General features: G+C 38.5%; 2 protein-coding genes across 6 annotated transcripts in view; one reads left to right on the top strand and one right to left on the bottom strand.

Annotated features, from left to right (window-relative positions):
- Positions 1-5,188, top strand: part of LOC139936756 (uncharacterized) — a 52,098-nt gene extending 46,910 nt beyond the window's left edge. For 2 of the 5 annotated variants that reach the window (XM_071931669.1, XM_071931668.1), the window contains 5 exons: positions 72-226; positions 1,120-1,371; positions 1,781-1,906; positions 3,802-3,861; positions 4,836-5,075. In XM_071931669.1, the coding sequence (XP_071787770.1) occupies positions 72-226; positions 1,120-1,371; positions 1,781-1,906; positions 3,802-3,861; positions 4,836-5,057 (815 nt within the window). In that variant the 3' untranslated portion in view covers positions 5,058-5,075. Of the gene's footprint in view, positions 1-71; positions 227-1,119; positions 1,372-1,780; positions 1,907-3,801; positions 3,862-4,835 lie in introns of all 5 variants that reach the window. The other 3 variants (XM_071931670.1, XM_071931672.1, XM_071931673.1) reach the window with 3 other exon arrangements.
- Positions 5,189-5,702: 514 nt separating this feature from the next.
- LOC139936759 (cyclic nucleotide-binding domain-containing protein 2-like) overlaps positions 5,703-22,475 on the bottom strand; it is a 107,501-nt gene continuing 90,728 nt past the window's right edge. The window contains exons 4-15 of the mRNA XM_071931683.1: positions 20,377-20,509; positions 19,335-19,409; positions 18,409-18,500; positions 17,802-17,964; positions 16,897-16,980; positions 16,146-16,352; positions 15,740-15,854; positions 15,266-15,400; positions 12,089-12,147; positions 11,046-11,174; positions 9,852-9,995; positions 5,703-7,404 (exon numbers count right to left, since the gene is read on the bottom strand). Coding sequence (XP_071787784.1) covers positions 7,261-7,404; positions 9,852-9,995; positions 11,046-11,174; positions 12,089-12,147; positions 15,266-15,400; positions 15,740-15,854; positions 16,146-16,352; positions 16,897-16,980; positions 17,802-17,964; positions 18,409-18,500; positions 19,335-19,409; positions 20,377-20,509 — 1,480 coding nt within the window. The 3' untranslated portion in view covers positions 5,703-7,260. The remainder of the gene's footprint in view (positions 7,405-9,851; positions 9,996-11,045; positions 11,175-12,088; positions 12,148-15,265; positions 15,401-15,739; positions 15,855-16,145; positions 16,353-16,896; positions 16,981-17,801; positions 17,965-18,408; positions 18,501-19,334; positions 19,410-20,376; positions 20,510-22,475) is intronic.

Raw genomic sequence — 22,475 nt, 5'->3', positions numbered from 1 at the left:
GTGTATTCCACATGTTTTCAGTTTTGTTTTGTACTTATATATTTTCTCAATTTGACCTTTGACACTTACAGCTCCTGATTTGGCAGCAACGTCGTCGTCAAAGCGACCAATGACGACAAGGGTACGGAATAACAGTGCAGTAGCGTCCCATTTACAGTTCCTAGCGCTGCCCACTATGTCTCCAGTCCACACCTCACAAAGCTTAGAGTTCGACAGTAACTATTCGGTAAATATTGTTATCTATCTGTTTTAGTTTTCATTTGGTAATAGAAAAAGTTATAGCTCTAATAAACATTTTCTAAAGTAGCACAGCATTTTCTTGGGCTTGCAGCAAACTTAGTAAATAATTGTCTGAATGTAGACGACCCAGTAATTGGGGCTGTGTATCTTTGTTCATACATTTTGACATTTGCTTCTTTGTATTTGACATTTGCATCTTCGTACAGAGCCCCAGATACTGTGTCTATAGTCTGAATGTACATTTTGGATTTACCTTTGTGGAATATTGTTATGTTGGTGGGCAAAGAGTATTGAATTACTATTAATTTCCAAGCTTATACCATTAGACTGCATTTCTGTATAATAGTTATCACCATATATCCAAACATAAGTATATAAAGTTGATTTTTGTTTTTCTTGTACTTATGTGATGAGATAGACCCTTTGTTACAAAAAATTGATTATTTGGGTTTAACAAAAAAAAATTGACTAGAATGGGACTCAAACCAATGATCTACGGATTAACGTGCCGGCACTCTACAAACTGAGCTATACCTAGCCATATGTTGGCAGTCTTATCTTATCTAGCCTTATTTTGTCATATCTTTTTTCGGGGTTCCAGTCAGAAGCCATACAATTGTTAAATACCATTTAGCTAGTGATCGTACCCAAATTACGATACAACCTAAGAAGCGGCAGCCAGGGAGTCCGCCAACATATTGCTAGATGGCTCAGTTGGTAGAGCACTGAACGTTAATCCATGAGGTCGTTGCTTCGAGTCCCACTCTAGTCAGTTGTCTTTGTTTAACCCCAAATCAGTTCAAATTCACCTAGTCAGTTTCCCTTGTGGATTATAATAGTTAGTAACTAAAGAATTTCAATTTTTTTATTTTCCTACAGTCGCAAGATCAAATGGATTCTAACCGGTCACTCCCCGATACTTTCATGACGCGCCAACGATCAGCAGTAGAAACAGCGCCCTCAGAATCTAACTTCAGCCAGTACACATCCAACGATGACCCCGCCCTGTTCAGTCTACCCAACATTGACTTTAGACGTGGTGCCACACCTGCTAGGCAGTCCTTCTCAAGGAGCAAATTCAGAAGGATATCCAGTATGAACCCAAGTCCCTCGCCGGAACGGACACCTTTGGTAATTGTCAACAGCCAACATTCTCACTTGATGTATTCCCATATATGTATAAAATTTGGGCTTAATTGGTCATCCTAATTGCAAAAAAAATTGAAAGGAAAAACACCCTTGTCGCACAAAGTTGGGTGCTTTCAGATGCTTGATTTCGAGACCTCAAATTCTAAATCTGAGGTCTCGAAATCAAATTCGTGGAAAATTACTTCTTTCTCCAAAACTAAATCACTTTAGCGGGAGCCGTTTCTCACAATGATTTATACTATCAACCTCTCCCCATTTCTCTTTACCAAGTAAGGTTTTATGCCAATAATTCTTTTGAGTAGCTACCAATAGTGTCCACTGCATTTAATCCCCAATTCAAAATGTAACATTGACAATGTTGTTGTTGTTGTTGTTGCTGTTAACATTGCAGTCGTTCATTCCGCAAGTCACAGTAACAGAAAGCAATACAACCGGCAGCGATTCCTCGTCATCATCTGATAAGAAAGAAAGCTCAGTCTTTGTACAACTTGAACTTCTTCTACCCAAAGATGTCTTTGTAAGTTATAAACATTATCTTGAATAGGATTTGAAGCTTTGCATGGTGGAAGTATATTCAAGAGAGGTTTGCTGTAACACCATTTAAAAAAAATTGTACGCAAGTCGCCAGACACACAAGGCCTGAAGGCAACTTCAAGGTGTGTGCTACAATCAACTCCTTTTCCAGGGCCGTTGCGACCTACTCCTGCGACTGAAACAGGGTTACCCCCTTTACAGTCTATTCAGATGCTTGGGTATTATCAATCTGAACCCTGACTGGTAGAGCAGAAAGCACTACCTCTCCAACTTCACCATGTGAATGTCTCTTTTTGAGTATTGGTGGTTCTTAAAAGAACCGGTGGTTAACAACTCACAAGTCACTAACCACCGGTTCTTTTCTTAACCAACACTGCTCAAAAAGAGATATTCACATGGTGTTACCTCAAGCCTCTCCTAGCAATGTTAGCTTCTTCTTACAAACTATTTGTGCAATTGCAATGAACTCATTGGTTTTGGACAAGGCATTGCCATTATTAACAAACTTTGAATTTATGGACCATTTCTTTTCAGCAGTACATCTCAGTTTTGTATTCACTGTTTTGAGGTTTTTTTACTTTCTATATTGCAAGCTTTTTGTATATGTTGGATTTGTTTATGTTGCTGGCTCTGATTTGTGTAGCTGGATCTGGTAGATTACTGGATGTTGTGTATCTTGCTGGATTTATAAATGTATATTGCTGGGTTTTTGTTTTTGTGGATGATTTTGTGCATAATTGCTGGATTTTTGTATACATTGCTGGATTTTTGTACATTACTGGATTTCTGTATATTATGTGTTGCTGGATTTGTGTATAATGCGGGACTTTTTAAATATTGCTGTATTTTTGTATTTTGCTGGATTATTGTTTATTACTGCATTTTTGTATATTACTGGATTTTTGTATTTGGGTCATTCCACCAAGTTGGGGGACACTCTGTGACATTTGTATGACTTGTGCATGATTTTAGTCCTGCCCCATTTCTGCGGTATTTAATCACTGACTATCACAACAACTTTTTTGCCTGGTACAATTTGTTACTTGTAATTAATGCACGAAGTGAATTTGCACAATAATGTATTTGAGTGTGGAAAAATTTGAAAAATAAACTTCTGGATGTAACATGGACACGGTTTCCGTGTTACATCCAAATCACACATTTTTCATAATAATTTCCATTAAAATGCGTTAAAACAATTTATACTTCATCAAACATTTTCACTCAAAGGAGAATGTTACATGAAATAATTGGGTCAAATAAATGATTTCTTATGGACAAATATTGTACAAAAATCAAACTGTGTCCCAACTTGGTGGAATGACCCATTTCTGGATTTTTGTATATTGCTTGATTTTTTAATGTTACTGAATTTGTGTATATTACTGCATTTTTATATATTGCTTGATTTTTGTACATTGCAATATTTATTAATATCACACTCTTGTCCCTATGGATTGACTAATCAAAATTGAGGATTCAAGTTTGCTTTTAAGACAAATATATCTTTGATTTGTTGGCCTATGATGATATATTTTGACATAACTGGTTATAACTTACAATTATTAGTTTTGATTTTTACTCATATACAATTGCTTTATAATTGTTTTTACAATTAGGTCTTGTGTTTTGCCACTGACATATTTTGTGTAGGCCTAACTCATTTAAATAATTATTGTTTAAAATGTTTTCAGATTTGTAGTGTAAATTATATTTCGATATAACATTCTTATTCAAACATGCCGTATAAAAATTTTAGTCAACATTTTTCGTATAATAGTATTCAATCAGATCAGGCCTACTGTAGAAAAAAATTATGGATGTGTATTTTCGAGGTTCACTTTATTGACTTACTGATTTGTGCTTATTTCCTACCAGGGTCTCTCAACGCTAAGCCTTGATCTTGGTATTGATCATGAACAATCAAGTGTTAACTTGGTAAGTCAAATATTGATATGATATTTTGAAGGTAGAGTGGTAGTTTAATGTATAATATTGATAGTAGGTTTTCCAAAAGCGCTTCAAAGGCACTGAACACCTTTGATAATTGTCACAGACCTGGGCCCAATTTCATGGCTTTGCTTACCGTAAGCACAGAATCGGCGCTTATGGAAGCAGGGAATTCTGTGCTTACCGCAAGCGTATTTAATGGGTAAGCGGCGAATTTGGGCTTCTGCGTGTGCGTACTCCACGTTACTAGGCATTCTACACTTACAAGGCTAGCACAGAAATTCGGCGCTTGCACGTAAGCGGGGAATCACGATCGTAGGCGCAGAAATTCGGCGGTAAGCAGAGCCATGACATTGGGCCCAGTACTCTCACTTGGTGTTTATCAACATAATTATGCATAATATAACAAACCTGTGAAAATTTAGACTCAATTGGTCAATGGAGTAGCAAGAGATAAGCGAAACAAAAAACACAATTTGTGTGCTTTCAGATGCCCAATAAAAGGCTTCAGGTCTGATATATTTGAGAGCTGTTGATAGTGTAAAACATTGTGAGAAACGGCTCCCTCTGAAGTTTTTGCGAAAGAGGTAATTTCTCACTTAAATAGTCTTAAACCTTTTTTATGCATCTGAGAGCACACAAATTTGTGCAACATTGGTTTTTCTTCCTTTATTGGTCTCTTGCAACTTTGATGACTTATTGAGAATTTGAGGTCTCAAAATCAAGCATCTGAAAGCACACCATTTTGTGTGACAAGGGTGCATTGTTTTTTTTTTTTTTCACTATTAATTTGAACGACCGATTGAGCTCAAATTTTTATTATTTGATGCATGGGGTTCACCAAGTGAGAAAACTGGTCTTTGGCAATTGCCAAAGGTGTCCAGTGTCTTTAAAGCGTATGTATCAATTGATTTACAGTCATGTTTTACATCTTTATAAACACACTGTTTGTTCCTTTATAGGTGAGCAGAGGTGCAGAGTGCATCATGGTGCAGAAGGATTTCTTTGCCAAATACTGCACCGAGCATGTCAAACGCCACATCCGTAAGCTGGTCAAACCCTACCCTCCACCGGAGCTTCTTCAACATAACCTGCAGAACCATTCCAACTGGACCAACTACAAACATGAGGCTGTGGCTAGTCTATTAAAGGATAGATCCAAAGCCAAGACATTGAGATTATGATGATGATAATAAAAACAACTAGGAAGCCATCTCCTGTTGGGAAGCCATCTCCTGTTGGGAAGCATCTCCTGTTGGGAAGCCATCTCCTGTTGGGAAGCCATCTCCTGTTGGGAAGCATCTCCTGTTGGGAATCCATCTCCTGTTGGGAAGCCATCTGTTGGGAAGCCATCTCCTGTTGGGAAGCCGTCTCCTGTTGGGAAGCCATCTCCTGTTGGGAATCCATCTCCTGTTGGGAAGCCATCTCCTGTTGGGAAGCCATCTCCTGTTGGGAAGCCATCTCCTGTTGGGAAGCCATCTCCTGTTAGGAAGCCGTCTCCTGTTGGGAAGCCATCTCCTGTTGGGAAGCCATCTCCTGTTGGGAAGCCATCTCCGGGACCTACCTCAGGAGGACGGCTATGATGATGATGATAATAAAAATAATAGTGGCTTCTTGGAGGTGGCATATCTGTCACTCAGTGATGCTTGAGGCGCTTAAACATATTTTCTTGCAAGGTATGTTCGAAAGAAAAAACACCCTTATCACACGAAGTTGTGTGCTTTCAAATGCTTGTTTTCGAGACCTCAAAATCTAATTCTGAGGTACACTTGATCCTCCTATAAGTTTCTTACTTAAGTATTTTAATTGGGAAAAAATTGTTGGGCTATTGTGAACACATTTGAAAGTTGTCTTGCGAGACTGCTTTTATAACTGTGGCCTTTTCAGCCAAAGTTTGTCTTTTCAAATCCAAGCAAAGTAGCATTGCAGATGTGCATTTACAAAATATTGGTTGTGTGAACTTTTGCGCCATTTTCCCAAAGACTAAAAATGCTGTTTCTGGGCCGCGTCACTTGGTAGTGTGTTCCCATTAGTTCATCTACATAACTCTTTTAACCTTCCTTACTGGGCCAATTTTATAAAGCTGTTATAAACAGAAAATTCTGCTTGACAAATTTATTGCTTAGCAAAAATTGAGTGGGGCACCAGCCACAACAATGTAAACTTAATGTCATTTTGTGTGGTAATCTGCTCCTGCTAAGCAGTACCGTTCAGTGCTTAGCAAGAAGTTCTTCCAGAAATTTTTACAATTTCAGAGAGCTAGATCTTCCCTAACAGTCTCAGATTCCTCGCTATTGTATATTCTAAAAGTTTTAATAATCAGTATTTAAGAAAGTAGAATTCAACTTGTTGTAGACTACATTTTAAAGTTTTTGAGGAAAAAAAACATCGTCCATCATTCCATTGTATATAGTTTTTATTATTGTACATAAAATATTCAGTGCAATATGTTATTTAATTTATGACAAAACGAACAACTCTTAATTATAAACTTTATATTTTATTATGATATTTTTGAACATTAAAATGTCAGATCACAGAGTTTATTTGCAGCATTTGATTGTCACCATTGTGACTATTAATTTCAGCGTATCAATTATTTATCGTGTCTTTTTTTCAACTGCCATCTTGTTTTTTGTTTAATCTTTTAAGAAAACAATTTAACCAAAACGAGGCTGCAAGGTTAAAACATAGTCTGGCCCTATTATGTTATAAGAAAAGTACTATCATTGCCATGAGGTATACAAGGTACTACCTAGGTCTATTGATCTACGACCATTTTTCTGATTTGGACAGCCATGTTGGTCTTGTGGTCTGTCAACAAGGTACAAAGTAACCAAATAGTTGATGTTACAAATTATCTGTTGAATATTGTTTTAAATTTGTCTTTTACCAAATAACCCATCAGTAATTGCAACAGCGCCCTCTTTGAGTTGATATGACAGTTACCATTTTTTTCAAAGTGTTTTTGGTAAGATCTGAGTTTTAGTTTTCTCTGTAGAAATCCTGTATTTAAAAACTAAGGCCTTTTCCCGTTCATAATAAGCAAGTTTTGAAAGTGATTTCTTCGCAGTCAAAAAGTAGTAGTAGACTGGTGTGCTCCGTGGTCATAATGGGTTGATGTGGCTGGCTACCAAGGCGCCCTTGCATACGTGCTTCTCGAACACGTTGTAGCTGCGTCCTTCGCAATTCAGCTCTTAACTGCGAGTAAGGATGATAGCCTCCCAAATTATATGGTCATAAAATGAAGCTTGGTAGAGTCATGATTTTTCCCGATGTCAAGGTGAAATTGTTGGCATTGGTTTTGTTTCCATATCACAAGTTGAAGCTTGTTGGTAGTAATTTCTAAAAGCTTCCCTCAATCGAAAGGGGGAAGTTTCCCACAATTCACAAAGTGAACTTTTCTGTTTGCGGTGATTTCTTGCCATGTTTATCGATCAATCTCTGCATCATGTGACACTTAAACTCATCCCAGTCGGTTTGTTCTTGTAACTGCTCCTGTAGTTTTTCATCTGAGGGGTAGGGTCGTAACTGAAATTATACACATTATGTAATGATTGTTAGTTTTCCTTTGTAACTAAAGAGACTTTTTCTTCTTTTTCTTCTTCCTAGGAAAAACTCTCCCATGAAGTACTGACTTAATTACATGAGCAAAATCGTACTGCATCCATGCATGCGTTGGCTCGCAAATGACAAGACATGAAAGCAAGTGCATTAATAACTTACAGTGCAGTTAAACAGAAAGAAGAAAAATATAGAATTCAAACTGCCTTTAGCTGCCGGGCAACCTCGGTAGTCTAGTTGGTAAGACACTGCTCTAGAATTGCAATGGTCGTGGGTTCGAATCCCACCCGAGTAACATGCCTGTGATATTTTTTTTACAGGACTCTGGAAAGTACTGAGTATACAGTGCTAACACACATCGGTGTATGGGTAACGTCCGTCGATATATCGAAAATACTCAAAAACTCGATATTTTTTTGACATCGAAATCGCCGATGTCACTTTTATAATCATATCGTAATATCGGATTTTCGATATATCGAAAATAATTTCGATGTTTTGAAAATTTCGATGTTCCTAAATGATATCGAAAATACCAAAAGAGTGTCCGATTATTTAAAAGAAATCTGTGTTTGAGTATTAGAAAAGCCGTCGTCGTTATGTAGTTTCATCATTTTGAGTTGCCCTATTAAATAAAATACGTTTTACAACCAAGTATGTCTGCTTGTTCTTTGTGTTTTCGCCATCAGCCGCCGGCCCGCCGCAGAAGTTCACGACCCCGCGGCGAGCGCTCGGTAAAACCTCAAAAGAAACCGCCGCTGCTGCCCCATCGGCTGTTTAAGATGCAACTTCCCATTGCGCATGTGATCAAAATCAATGCGTATTCACCCCGCAAAAACTTCCCCGAATCAACAAGACAAAACAAAACAAGGAAGAAAACAATCTTACGTTATACAGTAAAATAATCTTTCTAACAATCCAAGGTATCGTAATGGCGTCATTTTGGTCAAATAAAGCCTACACGTTGTGTTGTTTTCGGTAAACAAGCTAACATTTCCGAGGAACTTTATGCTTCGCAGCACAGACCACGCTGTCGGCGGCTATTGCGTGCGTACCAGCGAAGACTATGCTTTTGTACGGTTTAAGCGTGCACACCAGCGTGTATGGTTATTGCAATTCGGGGGGAAAACCCGTTTGCCCAAGCATGCACAGACACGTGCAGTCTTTGGTCAAGGCGGTAACGCGTGATGCACTGCGTTATTTCGACAATAGAGGGCGTTCTAGCATTCAATGTTTCTTGCCTTTGTTATAGAATGCAAAGTAAAAAGACTACGAGCCTTTATTGGAGACTATGTGACTGCATGCTGCGTGCGTTGTATATTGTGATCGCGGAGAGGTAGGTCTGTGTTTTGCGGGACTTTCTAGTGATTTTTTTTTCGATGATTATCTCAACCATTTTCAACCGTAAAGGTAGTCCGGGCGCCCGTCGGACAACTTGATTGACACTTCTACGTCAATGCATCGGCAACTGACACCTTAATGTCGGCGAGTCACGCAACTCACAAAGGCTCTGTGTCATTTTGAGACGGCCAATCATGGCCAATCACGAATCGAGAATTGTGGTGAGCGTTCACCAAATGGCCAAGCCAGCGGTAGCGGCGATCATACTTTGTTGTAAAACCAGAAATAATCGGGGCGGGACTACGCAATTTGAAATTGTTTGAACTACAAACAAGTTCGGGGGATCAGACAAAAACAGGTTGAAATGTAACCCTATTAAACTGTCAGTCTACGGTATATATCTTTCTACCTCCATGAGTATACCAAGTGCTGTTTTTAGGCTTCCATCTTGCGCGCGGGAAATACTCGATATATCGAGTATACTCGATATTAAATTTTCGATATATCGGTTATGGGAAAAAACCGACATCGACGGACGTTATGTATGGGTAAAAACCAAAATTAATAAAAAATTATTGGTGGAGCTACATCAGCTGGTAAAGAACAGTTAAACCACACTCCATTTTAAGAGAAATGTTTACTTATGCCTTGGTACTGACAACATTTTTTCTTCAGTTTTTTTTTATTTTTTTTTTACTTTGAAAGCATGGGAAATCTTGTGTCTCTGCAGACAAACAGTACACATTACTTCAGAAATGCAGTGAACAAACCGATACAGTACGAGGTAACTCAATTTTCTTGTGGGTAAAAAAACTTCAAATTCCCCCCAATACACACCTAAGCTATTATGATTTAATGTGAATAGAGTAAAAGGCCACTTGTTTTGTCCGCCACACCACTCTTACAAAGAGCAATATAGCGACAAGGTACTTTTAACTTGATCAGAAAAAAAGTTCATTCCAATTTCACTCAAAAAGAGTGACACAGATTGACTTTCACTCTCAAAAGAGCGAAACTGACACCACTCGGACATGAGAGTGTAATTTTCTCTCTTTTACTTTAGTATAACGTACCGTTTTGCCGAGGGATTTTCTGTGTTTTTCACTGAGATGATGTAGGAAGAACCTCTTGGATATGACAACACACTCTGCCCCCTCTGATACTAAGGTGACGCTTGGGGCGCCCTCTGTCTGGCCAAACACCAGCGGCTTCAATCCCTAGACACACACCAAGAAGACGAAGAAGGTCTTAGAATAAGAAAACGCAACTCCTGGCTTTATTTACGACTGGTCATAGTATGCATACCGCAGGTCCTGGGGTCAATTTCACTGAGCTGCTTCAAAGACACTAGACACTATTGGTTATTTTTAAAGACCAGTATCTCACTTATCGTAACTGAACATACGCATAAAACAACAAACTTGTGAAAGTTTGAGCTCAATTGGTCCTCACACGAAATTGTGTGCTTTCAGATGATCGAGACCTCAAATTCTAAATCTGATGTTTTTAAATCAAATTCGTGGAAAATACTTCTTTCTCAAAAACTACGTTACTTCAGAGGAGCCGTTTCTTACAATGTTTTATACTATCAACAGCTTCCTGTTACACGTTACGAAGTAAGGTTTTATGCTAATCATTATTTTGAGTAATTACCAATAGTGTCCAATACCTTTAAGCACAAAATTACATGTACCATTTGTATCCTGCTTACCTTTGCTTAGCAAAACATTTTTAAGCATTTACTTTCTGTTTAAACAGCTCTACGAAAGTGAGCACTGGGTCCAGTTTCAAACAACTTGTAAGCACACAAATAATTTGCTTAGCAAAGACAAACATTGCTGAGCAGAATAGGTTTCTAGCCAACATTCCATGACGTTTACATCATTGTAACTGGGCACAATTTCATAAAGTCTGTCAGCACAAACAAATTCCAAGCAAAGGAAAGTATTGCTTAACAAGAAACAGGTTACCGGGCAAAATTAAGTTTACATCATTGTAACTGGGCACAATTTCATAAAGTCTGTCAGCACAAACAAATTCTAAGCAAAGGAAAATATTGCTTAACAAGAAACAGGTTACCAGGCAAAACTAAGCTTACATTGTTGTGACAGGTGCCCCACTCAATGTTTGCTAAGCAAAGAAGTTTAAAACAGTATTTTCTGCTTAACAGATTCTTGAAATTTGCCTTGGTACCCACTCACTTTTTTTGCGTAGCTAATAAATTGTTCGGGGGGGGGGGGGGTGCTGTCCTAATGTTCGGTACTTACAAATGTGTCTTTTTCTATAAGTTTCTGGACTTGAATGAAGATTTTCTTATCGGTGGAAGGCGTAGCACACTCTAGTGGTTCGAACCTGGTTTGCTCCAATTTGTCCTGAATCAGATCGATGTGATCTTGCTGTATGGAAACAAATTATTAAAAATTCAAAATCATGTTAATAGGCACGGTACACCTGTGGTAATGGTCAATGACCAGTTTTTCACTTGATGTACCCCAACATAATTATGCATAATTTAAGAAATCTGTGAAAAATGGTTCTCTACTGATGAACTCAGAACTCGGGTTTCAGAAAACTCGATACTCGGACACTCATACTTAATGGCCCAAGTGTTTGTACTCGATACTACTCAGCCGCCTCGGTAGTACTTGATACTAAACTAAACTTGAATCCTTGATGGCCGAAGTACTTGTACACAAAAAAAATTAATGCTACTCGTCCTCTCTAGTACTCGGCAGTACTTGATACTTAACTGAATAGTACTAAAGCACTTATATATTGATGGTCTATATAGAGTACTACTCGACCACTCAAGTACTCAACAGTAATTGATACTCAATTGAAAAGTACTTGAACACTCATACTCAGCCACCCAAGTACTCGCCGAGACTTGATACTCAACTGAAAAGTACTTGGATACTTGATGGACCAAGTACTTGTACACAAATACTACTCAGCCTGTCAGCCACCCTAACACTGGGCAGTTCTTGGTACTTAACTTAAAAGTACTCTAATACTTGTACTCATACTCGATAGACTAAAGTACTCACACTTGAGTACTACTTGGCCACCATAGCACTCAGAGAGACTTGACATCTGAAATATTTGATACAACACTGCAAGGCAGCCTTTTTCTGCTTAGCACTATTGAGTTGGTGAATAAAAAAGACCCTGTCCAATTTGGTGTCTGTGGCTGTTACTAGGGCTGTTGCTAAGGGCAGCCTATGCTTCAACACATGTTACCATGGCGATCCAACTGTAGCCAAAGCCGCTAACCCAAACCAAAACACTCAAAGTTTAATTGAGAACTCACCACTTTGTCTTCCATATCTGTGGGTGACTCGTTTGTCCGAGTTTCTGACAACACTTCACCTGTGGCAAATAGTTCAGTTTACAATTATCTGATAATTTCACATCTCAGCATGCTTGTCCATATGGGGCCAGTTTCACAAAGAGCTAAGATTGATCTTCAAATGCAAGCCAATCGTCGTTCAAGTATGATATCGCAATACAAATCACCACTGAATTACTGACAAGTTATATTGTGATGAATTTATTTTAATGCTTTGTGTGTTTTTTTTTCATGTGTCTAAAAACTACAGAAATCTAACAACTTTATACCAGAAGTATTTTTATTATTATTCATATTGCAACTGAATTGCTTCTCTGAAAGTCATGGAAGAAGATAAGAGCTCGAGTTTGATGTTAATTTTCCCATAGGGTCATTCCGTGTCAATTCAACATGCTTTTGGACCTGACCCTCACGGATTTATATGAAATTCGGTGTGCTGATTGGACTCCCTGAGAAACGCCCAAATCCCAAATTTTATGTAATTCGGATCATTATTTTGGGAGATACGGCTTAACGAACTTTTGACTAATTAGCATGACCTGCTATGTTTGGACAATCATATCTCCAAAAGTAAAACACCTACAGAGATAATATTTACATCATTTTGAAGCTCTTGACATGGCCCACATTTGATAACATAAAATAAAAAAATTTCCACGCACCACCGAAAAAATACGCAAAAATTTGACCTTTGACCTTGATTTGCGAAAATGCGTATTTTTCAAAATGCGTAATTTTTTTTTAAATGCAATTTTAAGATGTAAGCAACAATATTCTGAAAAAATGTGATGGGCACTCTTACAGTTTTTTTGTTATGATTTTTTTAACATTGGCTATCAAGGCCAAAACCATAAAAACGCATTGTACAACATACACAATGTACACAGTGTACAGAGTATTGTGTGGTAGTGTGTACACGCACATTAAAAACCATGTCACCCTGGTTATAATGTGGAGTCCAAAAGTCTGTTTCATGACATGACTTAATGAGCTAATTCATTTCATCCCCTTGATTTAATATAGGAGACACTGTGTATCAGACATACTGTATACATGTTATACAATACAATGTGAATACTCTGTACACTGTACATGTACAGTGTACAGAGTATTCACATTTAGTGCTTTAAAAGTCGATTCCCTGGAGGATGGATAATAGAGAAAAATGTGTTGTGACCCATTTAAATCACACAACAAGAAAAAAAGCAGGCTTAGAGCAGGTATCAGAAAGGTTTATATTGGAGCATCCAAGTCTTCAATTCACTCGAGCACAGTTTATGCACCGGCTATTGCAAGAAGATATCTGAATTGTCGCCTGAGAAAATACTCTCAACAACTGAAAGTTCTAGCAGTGATCCAGAAGTTCAGGCACCATCAATGTCATCTGCACATCAGGATGTTTTTGTGCAGCCAAATACCGACATTAACATTATCAATGAGGCTATGACAATTATTGGTGTATCTCCCATCATAAGTAATAAGAAAGCTCATGGAAGTTACATGGAAAACAAAGTTAAGAGAATAGAGACAACAATTAAGCAGAAAATGGAAACTGCTCCAGGAAAACAGATCGGTGATGATGAAAGTGAGATGATAAGTCAGTTGAAACAAAAATTTCATTCCTTGACCAAGAAAAGTGAAAAAGTTCAAGTATTGACCGTCTTACCAGTGAGTTGGAGTATCAAAAGAATAGCAGTTTATTTTTGGAGCATCAAACTACATGCCAAGAAAAGCAAAGAAACTGGTGAATTAGCAGGGAATGGAGCAGGGAATGCTTTCCATTCCAAATCCTAGCGCTGGAAATCTCTTTCATTAAAAATGGTGCAAACTGTGAGAGACTTGTACTTGTTCGAGTCCGTCAGCAGACAAATGCCATGGATGAAAGACTTTAAATTGTGTCGGTTACTGTTGATGGTGAGAAGCCACATCTCCAGAAACATCTTGTTCTTTGTAATCTGAAAGAAGTGTTTGAACTTTTCAAGGAAACAATCCTCCTGAAAGTTTTGCTGAAAATTTGCTGAACTTGGGCTGAAGCAGTGCATCCTTGCCGGATCTAGTGGAGTGCATTCAGTTTGTGTTCGTACTAACATCAAAATGTGAAACTCAAAATGTGAATGATTATCTTTGAACATGTTGAATTTCTAATGTACATGTATCATGTACACATAACTACACATAATACTGTACATGTACATGTACATACATGTATGTACATGTACAATGCGTTTTTATGGTTTTGGCCTTGTTAGCCAATGTTAAAAAAATCATTAAAAAAAAACTGTAAGAGTGCCCTTCACAATTTTTCAGAATATTGTTGCTTACATCTTAAACTTGCATTTATAAAAAAATTACGCATTTTGAAAAATACGCATTTTCGCAAATCAAGGTCAAAGGTCAAATTTTTGCGTATTTTTTCGGTGGTGCGTGGAAATTTTTTTATTTTATGTTATCAAATGTGGGCCATGTCAAGAGCTTCAAAATGATGTAAGTATTATCTTTGTAGGTGTTTTACTTTTGGAGATATGATTGTCCAAACATAGCAGGTCATGCTAATTAGTCAAAAGTTCGTTAAGCCGTATCTCCCAAAATAATGATCCGAATTACATAAAATTTGGGATTTGGGCATTTCTCAGGGAGTCCAATCAGCACACCGAATTTCATTTAAATCCGTGAGGGTCAGGTCCAAAAGCGTGTTGAATTGACACGGAATGACCCCATAATGTCATTTTTTTCTTCAATCATTGTTAGACCACAATGGAACCCTGCAGGGTTTAATTTATTCAAGAAAAATGGTCTGCATAACGAAGAGGATTATCAATGGTCTTTATGTGTCTTATACTTGGACAATTCCAACATCATGAAATACTTATCCTTTACTTTGTTTGCCCAAGGCTCAAAGCCTGTAAGCACAAAACCCTGCTAAGCACAGAAAAATAGTGCTCAACAGGAATAAGTTACCAGCCAAAAATAAATTAAATTTTGACTATAGTGCCCCACTAAATATTTGCTTAGCAGAGACGAATTGATGAGAAGTATTTTGGCCTCAGGTCTCAAAATACCATGACAATTCTAAACATGCAATCTTACTTTGAGCTCGGGTACATATTGGCAATTGTAACATGAACTAGGAATTCTTACTTTCGGTCCTGGCGGTTTGCATGATGTTCGGTAGTTTGGTGTAGTTGCTGGGTCTGCGGAAGTCTTTATGGAATTTGAGTTTCCTCTCGGGCAATGTCCGGCAGTATCTGCGACCATCGTATGGTAGTGAAGCAACTGTTACGGGAAGATAAGAAAATAGTACATGCTACTTGTCTAAAAAATAATAATTAATCTGTGGAAGAGTTGCAAAGTTGCAGGAGAATGATGAAAGAAAAAACACCCTTGTTGCACAAATGTGTGTGCTTTCAGATGCCTAGTAATAGAAGGCCTGAAGTCTTAATGTTTGAGTGAGAAAATACCCCTTTCTCAAAAACTATACAAAACTTTAGATGGAGCCGTTTCTCACAATGTGCTATCAACAGCTAATTGTCTTTGCTCGTTTCTAGGGTAAGGTTTTTTGCAACAATTATATTTTGAGTAATTACCAATTGCGTCCAATGCATTTAAACTCACCTCTATTGTTGTATTTATCGATTTGTGGCACTGAGTAAAACACGTCTATAAGATCAGCCCTTGCCTTGAAGAGACGTTTGGGCGCCCTCAACTTCTTCAAGACTCGACATGTCCCCTACGTTGGACCAATACAAATAAACAGTTACTTATTCATGATAATAATTCCTTACCCACAATTGCTCAAAAGCTGTCCAAATTAAGAGCGTCGGACAATAATTCTACTGGGCATTATTTTTTAAGTGAATTGTAGTGAGGGTGGATGTCGAATTCAGTTCAGTTGTTAGAATCACGTATTTATAAACAAATGAAACAATCTGTGTGTATTGAACTTTAATATACGCAGCGACAAAACAACAAAGAAAACTTCGCTTATTTTAGTCCAAACAATTTGTCTGACCGGACCTACCGTTTTGATGACGTAGATCCAGTCCGAATTATTACTGTCTTTACATATCACTACGCCTCGCCGGAAGTAGGTGAACAGGCACGTGCTTGCGTCGTCGTGTGGTAGTCTGTGCACCGGCCAGTCTTTCAACTCATCCACTGTTCTAAGATACCGAATGAAGTCTGGTTCCACACCCTCGTTGCGGTGCATGAAAATGTCGGTGAAATCCTGGGTTTTCAAAAAGACAGTGAAAATAGTTCCACATTTTTTTTATCGAGAACATTAGTGACAAAATAGTATTGGAAGCGCAATGTAAGTCATAAACCTACTTCACACAGTCAATACTTATTTCATGTTTCATCTAAAAGCCTTCTAAAGGCACTGTACACTTCGTTAATACTCAAAACGATTGTCAGCATTAAGGCCTACTTGGTAACAAGCAATGGAGAGCTGTTGATAGTATTAAACATTTAAAGAAATGGCTCCCTCTGAAGTAACGTATTCTTTGAGGAGAGGTAGTTTCTCACGCAAATATTAAAAGACTTCGGGCCTGAAGCCCTTTATAATGCATCTGAAAGCAAACAAATTTGTGCGCAGGGTGTTTTTTCTTTCATAATATTCCAACTTCGATTACCAATTTATGATTCAAAATTTTTACGCGTTTGTTATGTTTTTGAATGTTGGGATACACCAAGTGAGAATACTAGTCTTTGACAATTACAGGTGTCTAAATAGAACCTTTGATTAAACAACGGATGTGATGTTAGCATACCTCCCTGTCGATTGAAAGCAGCTCTACCGAATCTTTACATGAAACAGTAGCGTTTCTGTTGGCATGGTGCATCAGAGCCAGCTCCTGTGTACAAATAATATAACACGGATTTAGAATTAATGTTTTAACACATAATAGACCTACTGACAATCTCGGCAATAAAGGGTCAAAATTGTTCTGAATTAAATTGTAATCCTTCAGCACCACCCTCAAGCGGCTGTACTGTCTTGCTCTTTTCCGACAGATTTGAGAGCCCAAAAAAGGGATAGTGTGCCCAATTCTGGTGGGTGGGATATTTTGGATGACATAGGCCCTGAAATAAGAGGCTTGGCTGGAGAAATAGTCTGGCACCCTTTGGTGAAATGGGAGTTATAACTATGTTTTGCTATTCGGCATTCGGGGAACCTGCCAAAGATTGCAGCAGGGTAGTGAAGCTAGACTGCATGACTTGCAAGCACAAGGTTATGGGTTCGAATCCTAACCATGCTAACTACTGAGTTTACAAGGACTAGAGTAATGCCGTTTTGTGCAATTCATAATCTTAGAAGTTAAACCAATGTTTGTATGAGATAGATTGTATGTTGCCAGCTTTGCTTTTATATCCCCTATTGGAAGTTTTTTGAGTAAGTTCCAATGACGGGAAGATTAGTCTAAGCAAAAAAGAAAAAAAAAAAAACTAATAAACAAAACAAACCAAAAAACAAAAAACAAACGAACACACAAACAAACACACAAACAAACAAACAAACAAACAGACATACAAAATGTTTATGTTTTCATGTAGATATTAGAGGGTCTTTGTGCAGTTCGTAGAGACGGGTGTTGCCAGCTTGGCGTTTACATCCCCCTTACGGTTAGATCATCTAAACAAACAAACAGACAAACAATCAACAGTCAACACTAACCCCGAAGCTGTTTCCTCTTTTCAAAAACGCCACGGTTTGTATGTTTGGTTCTGACGTCACAGGGTCAGGTGACGACACAGTGACCACTGCAGTGCCCGATAGGATGAGGTAGAAACTCTCTGCCGTCTGGCCCTGCCGGATGATCACGCGCTTGGCGTTGAAACTGGGCAGGGGGAAAACAAGACGGTTTTCAATTTGACGAAAGGTTCATCGCATAAATTAGTCTGATAAGATAGTTAAAGGCACACAGCCGATATCACGAACACTGGGATTAATCCTGTCTGGAGTTAATACGAGTAATCCGTCCTAACTTATAAGATTGTCTCAATGCGTCCACCTTATCCTAAAGTTATAGGAAGAGTTTGATGTAATGACAGTTTCAATTGGTCATCGAAGTTGCAAGAAAATGATGAAAGACAAAACACCCTTGTTGGACGAATGTGTGCTTTCAGATAGTCATTTAATATTTTAGTCATTTAATATTTTAGTGAGAAATTACCTCTTTCTCAAAAACTACGTTTCTACAGAGGGAGCCGTTTCTCACAATTTTATTTGCATAATTTGTTATTGCTGTATTGATTTGAGGTTTTATTTGAGTGAGCTTTACCTCTCGTACCATCCAACTCTCGTGATAGACTGCTGCATCTTTATCGGGAATTCCCCGAATGCTTGCACGGCGTTCTTCAGAGCCATTAATACCTGCAAATATTTCAACAATAAAATTTTCCATTTTACAAATCAAGAATCGGGAGGGGGGGGGGGTACAATAGTCGAGAACCAGACAAAAAAATTGCAGCACCACACCTAAAATCAAGTTTATGCAGACACCAGGGCCCACTTTCATAGAGCTGCTTAATCAGAAAATGTTGCTTAACAAATAATTGTCTGTCAAGCAGAAATGAGCAAGATACCAGTCACAAATTGTGCAAGTGATATGGTAGTTTGACTGGTAACCTCAAACCGGTGAGCATAAATTTGTTCTGGTGAGCAACTTTTGGTGCTTATGAAATTGTGCCCAGGAATTAAATTGAGAATTTAGTTGTTACAATGTGAATGAGGTTGAGATGAACAAAATTGAAAGTAGTCGTAAACAATCGTTTTAAAGGCATTGGACACTATTGGTAAATACTCAAAATAATTACTAGCACAAAACCTCACTTAGTGATGAGTAATGGGGAGAGGTTGATAATAACTATAAAACATTGTGAGAAACGGCTCCCTCTGAAGTGCCATAGTTTTCGAGATAGAAGTAATTTTTCACGAATTTGATTTCGAGACCTCAGATTTAGAACTTGAGGGTCTCGAAATCAACCATCTAAACGCACACAACTTCGTGTGACAAGGGTGTTTTTTCTTGCATTATTATCTCGCAACTTTGATGACCGATTGAGCTCAAGTTTTCACAGGTTTGTTATTTTATGCATATGTTGAGATACACCAACTGTGAAGGCTAGTCTTTGACAATTACCAATAGTGTCCACTGCCTTTAATTGAAAGTGGTTGTAAACAATCGTTTTAAGATCACGTGCATACCATGTGCATGTCTTCTGCAGATCGTTCGCTCGGGTATTGAGTTAGAATTCTCTTGGTTTCTGTGCTGAGTTGAACCTGTTTAGAAATACAACATGAAATCCATAGAGAAATTGGGATCGTATGGAATTCTTGATGTTTTGAGATACATAAGAGGAGAATTGATGTAGTATCGCCTACACTTAAACAAAACCGATAGTACTTGGGCTTTTTGAAGGAGAAATTTAGCCATGTTGCCTGCTGCTTCTTGTTGTGTTTTGTTGGTTCGTTGGTGTTTTGCTATTTTGAGTTACACACCAGTGAAATTGTTGTGGTATAACCTCTACCTTTAACTTTTCGCAGGAGAATTTTAACAATGTTGGTGTTTTTGAGTTGTTAACCTGTGAGTTACATATGAATGAAATAATTGTTGTGTTTTGTTGGGTGTCGTGATAGTGCCAAGGTTTGTCAATGATAACAGTGGAAATTTATAATGCGCCATGTCTGTCCAAAAGACACTCCTGGCGTAGGAGAGGTGCCGAAGCCAGATTGCGATTGCAAAGAGTATAGTTAAGCACAACAACAAGTTTTCAAATGTGCTTTGTAGCTGGAATAGGTAGTGATTTGTCGGGGTTTAGCGGGGGGGGGGGGGCTCGTTCCATAGTGATGGGCCAGAGTGTCAGAAGGATCGGGTTTGGTATTGTGTTTTGCTGCTGTATAGTTGTAGTTTTTGTCGTCCTAGTTTTCCAATAAGAAGCGCAATCAAGAGAGGGCGCCATCAGGATGAAATTTTTTACATATTTCACCGTACAGTATGTTTTGGGAGGGAGAACAACATAATCTCCAGGGGAATAATCTGTGGTGAAGAACAATAACATAGGGTGCGTTCGTTTAGCTTCTATGGGTCGACCCCGGTGTGTGGCGGGTTTTTTTTCCAGGACGAACGTGTGCAGATAATTACCCACGTTCGTCCTGTGGGAAACAACCGCCACACACACCGGGGTCGACCCAAGGAAGCTAAACGAACGCACCCGTTGTATTGATGGGTTACTACATACTCCCCTACCTCTTTCTTAACCTTGAAGTACGTAGGATCAAACACTAGTCCAGAGTTACGTAATGCACCGTTGCCATCCAACTCGTCCTGGAAGTCAGCCAGGGAGCCCAGCTCTGCTGGTCGGTGCGTGTCACGACTTGACCTAAATCACACAAAAATTGCATTCAAAATGATCTTAATTATTATTTAAAAAATGAAAAAAAGCTTAGACATAACTGCATGTTACCCATCTCTTTAGAACTCCTTGCCTGGTGCATGTTTCCCTCCATCCTACAATGTTGACTGTTTTAAGAGGAATATCAATTCCCACCTTCAGCCTCCCTGAGTTCTTTTCAGAACTGTTTCGTGCTTTAAACCTTGAGGGTTGTTTTATAAGCTTTGTAGTTGTTCTTATTTAAAGATAGGGGACTCTTGATCTTTGACAAACCTTTTTTCACCTATACCTGAAAAACCCTAAACCTGTTCTTCATTCTGATGATCATAACTAATTTAAAAGGAAACTTAAAACCAGAATAAAGGTCACAGGGGGGGGGGGGGGACACATCTTGGGGTGGTGGGGTTGGGCTTTTGATGTATTGAACCATTCATCTTGTACGTTTTTATCTCATATTTTGGGTGGGGGGTTCTGCTGCCGCCCCGCCCTCACCTCCATTGCGGAGCAGAGACCGTTAAGTTGGCATAGCGCCCTCACTTTGCTCTGTGATCCTCACTTTATTCATTAGTTGAAAGGCCTCCATGGAGGTTTTAAACTTGCAATAGAAAAATATAATGACAAACAAATTCTCAAAAAAAAAACATGTCAAGGCTTTTTTGGGTGTTTATGTTGACATCGGTACGTGAACTGGCCTATTTGCTGAACATAACAATATTACCTGGTAAAAACTAATTACTCCCGAATACAATCCGGAAACACAGTACAACAAACTACTAAACCATATAATAAAAAAAATAACTCTTGTCCGTTTAGGTGGGGGGAATTTTTTTATGTTCTCCAGTGTGGTTATAGTTTGTTGTAAAAGATAGAAATTTTTGATGAAAAAACAAAAACAATTTCAACTTGGCGAGGCCGACATTCGAACTCAGACACGTCGTCTGAAGTTTGGCAGTCACTGCGCCACAACTCACTGAGCTAATCTGGTAGTGCTGTCAGGGAACACTATATAACGCATCCTATGGTCTTCTGTTCACGTCCCAGTGATCAAACGACCGTCCCACAATGCACCTGGATTTATTTTGCCTTATAAGAATTAAAATCGGATCTGGCAAGCACCAACGTGCTAGGGCGATTCGTTAGGCGCTGGTACTGTCTCTGAATTCCGGATTGGTATGAGCCACTGGTCCCGAGTTCGATCCCGGCCCCTCGCAATATTACGAAACAAGGCATTAATTACTGGGAAAGACACCAGTATGGTTTGGGAGCCGCTTTGTTTACCCTGAGCGAGGGGGGCAAGGACTGCTAGGGTTGAGAGATAGGGAAGGATATACTGTGAAGTCGGTTGTCATACCAGAAGGGTGCTATATGGAAGCCGGTAAGGGGCCTCTGTTAGTGGTGTATGTGTTGCGCGGACCATACATTGCAATGGGGGAATAACCCGAATCGCGGCTCCTGAATACCTGACAAATCGCAGAGTAACTTTTTGTCTTTTATTTTGATAATATTTTTATTATTTCATGTTGTATGTTTTATTTAATCAGAAAGATCGACGGAAAAGAGAGGCACACTCCCAAACATAAAACAATTAAGAAGATAATATAAAAACAAATTAAATAATAATTTATCTCGTCGCGACAATTTATTTTTAATATTTGGTTGATATGTTTGGTGTAAAAAAACAAAAACAATTAGGCGCTTACCACCTCAAGCAATTATCCAACAAATAGCTTGTTATCCTTTGGTGTTTTTGGACTGTTTTAATGTTTTAATCATATAGTATAAAACCGAACTCGGGTAAGTGCTGATTATACAGTGCTAACACACATCGATATATATGGGTAAAAACAAATTAATATTCTTTATCCCCGATCACCCGATCCAAAGTTAACTTATTTTAAATTGTTTACAGTACCCGCTGCTTAAATATAGGATTCGAAATGCCTCTAGCGACCAT

The sequence above is a fragment of the Asterias amurensis genome, chromosome 4 (assembly GCF_032118995.1).
Source record: "Asterias amurensis chromosome 4, ASM3211899v1".
Classification (NCBI taxonomy): domain Eukaryota; kingdom Metazoa; phylum Echinodermata; class Asteroidea; order Forcipulatida; family Asteriidae; genus Asterias; species Asterias amurensis.
This window is presented reverse-complemented; position numbering and strand designations above follow the sequence as displayed.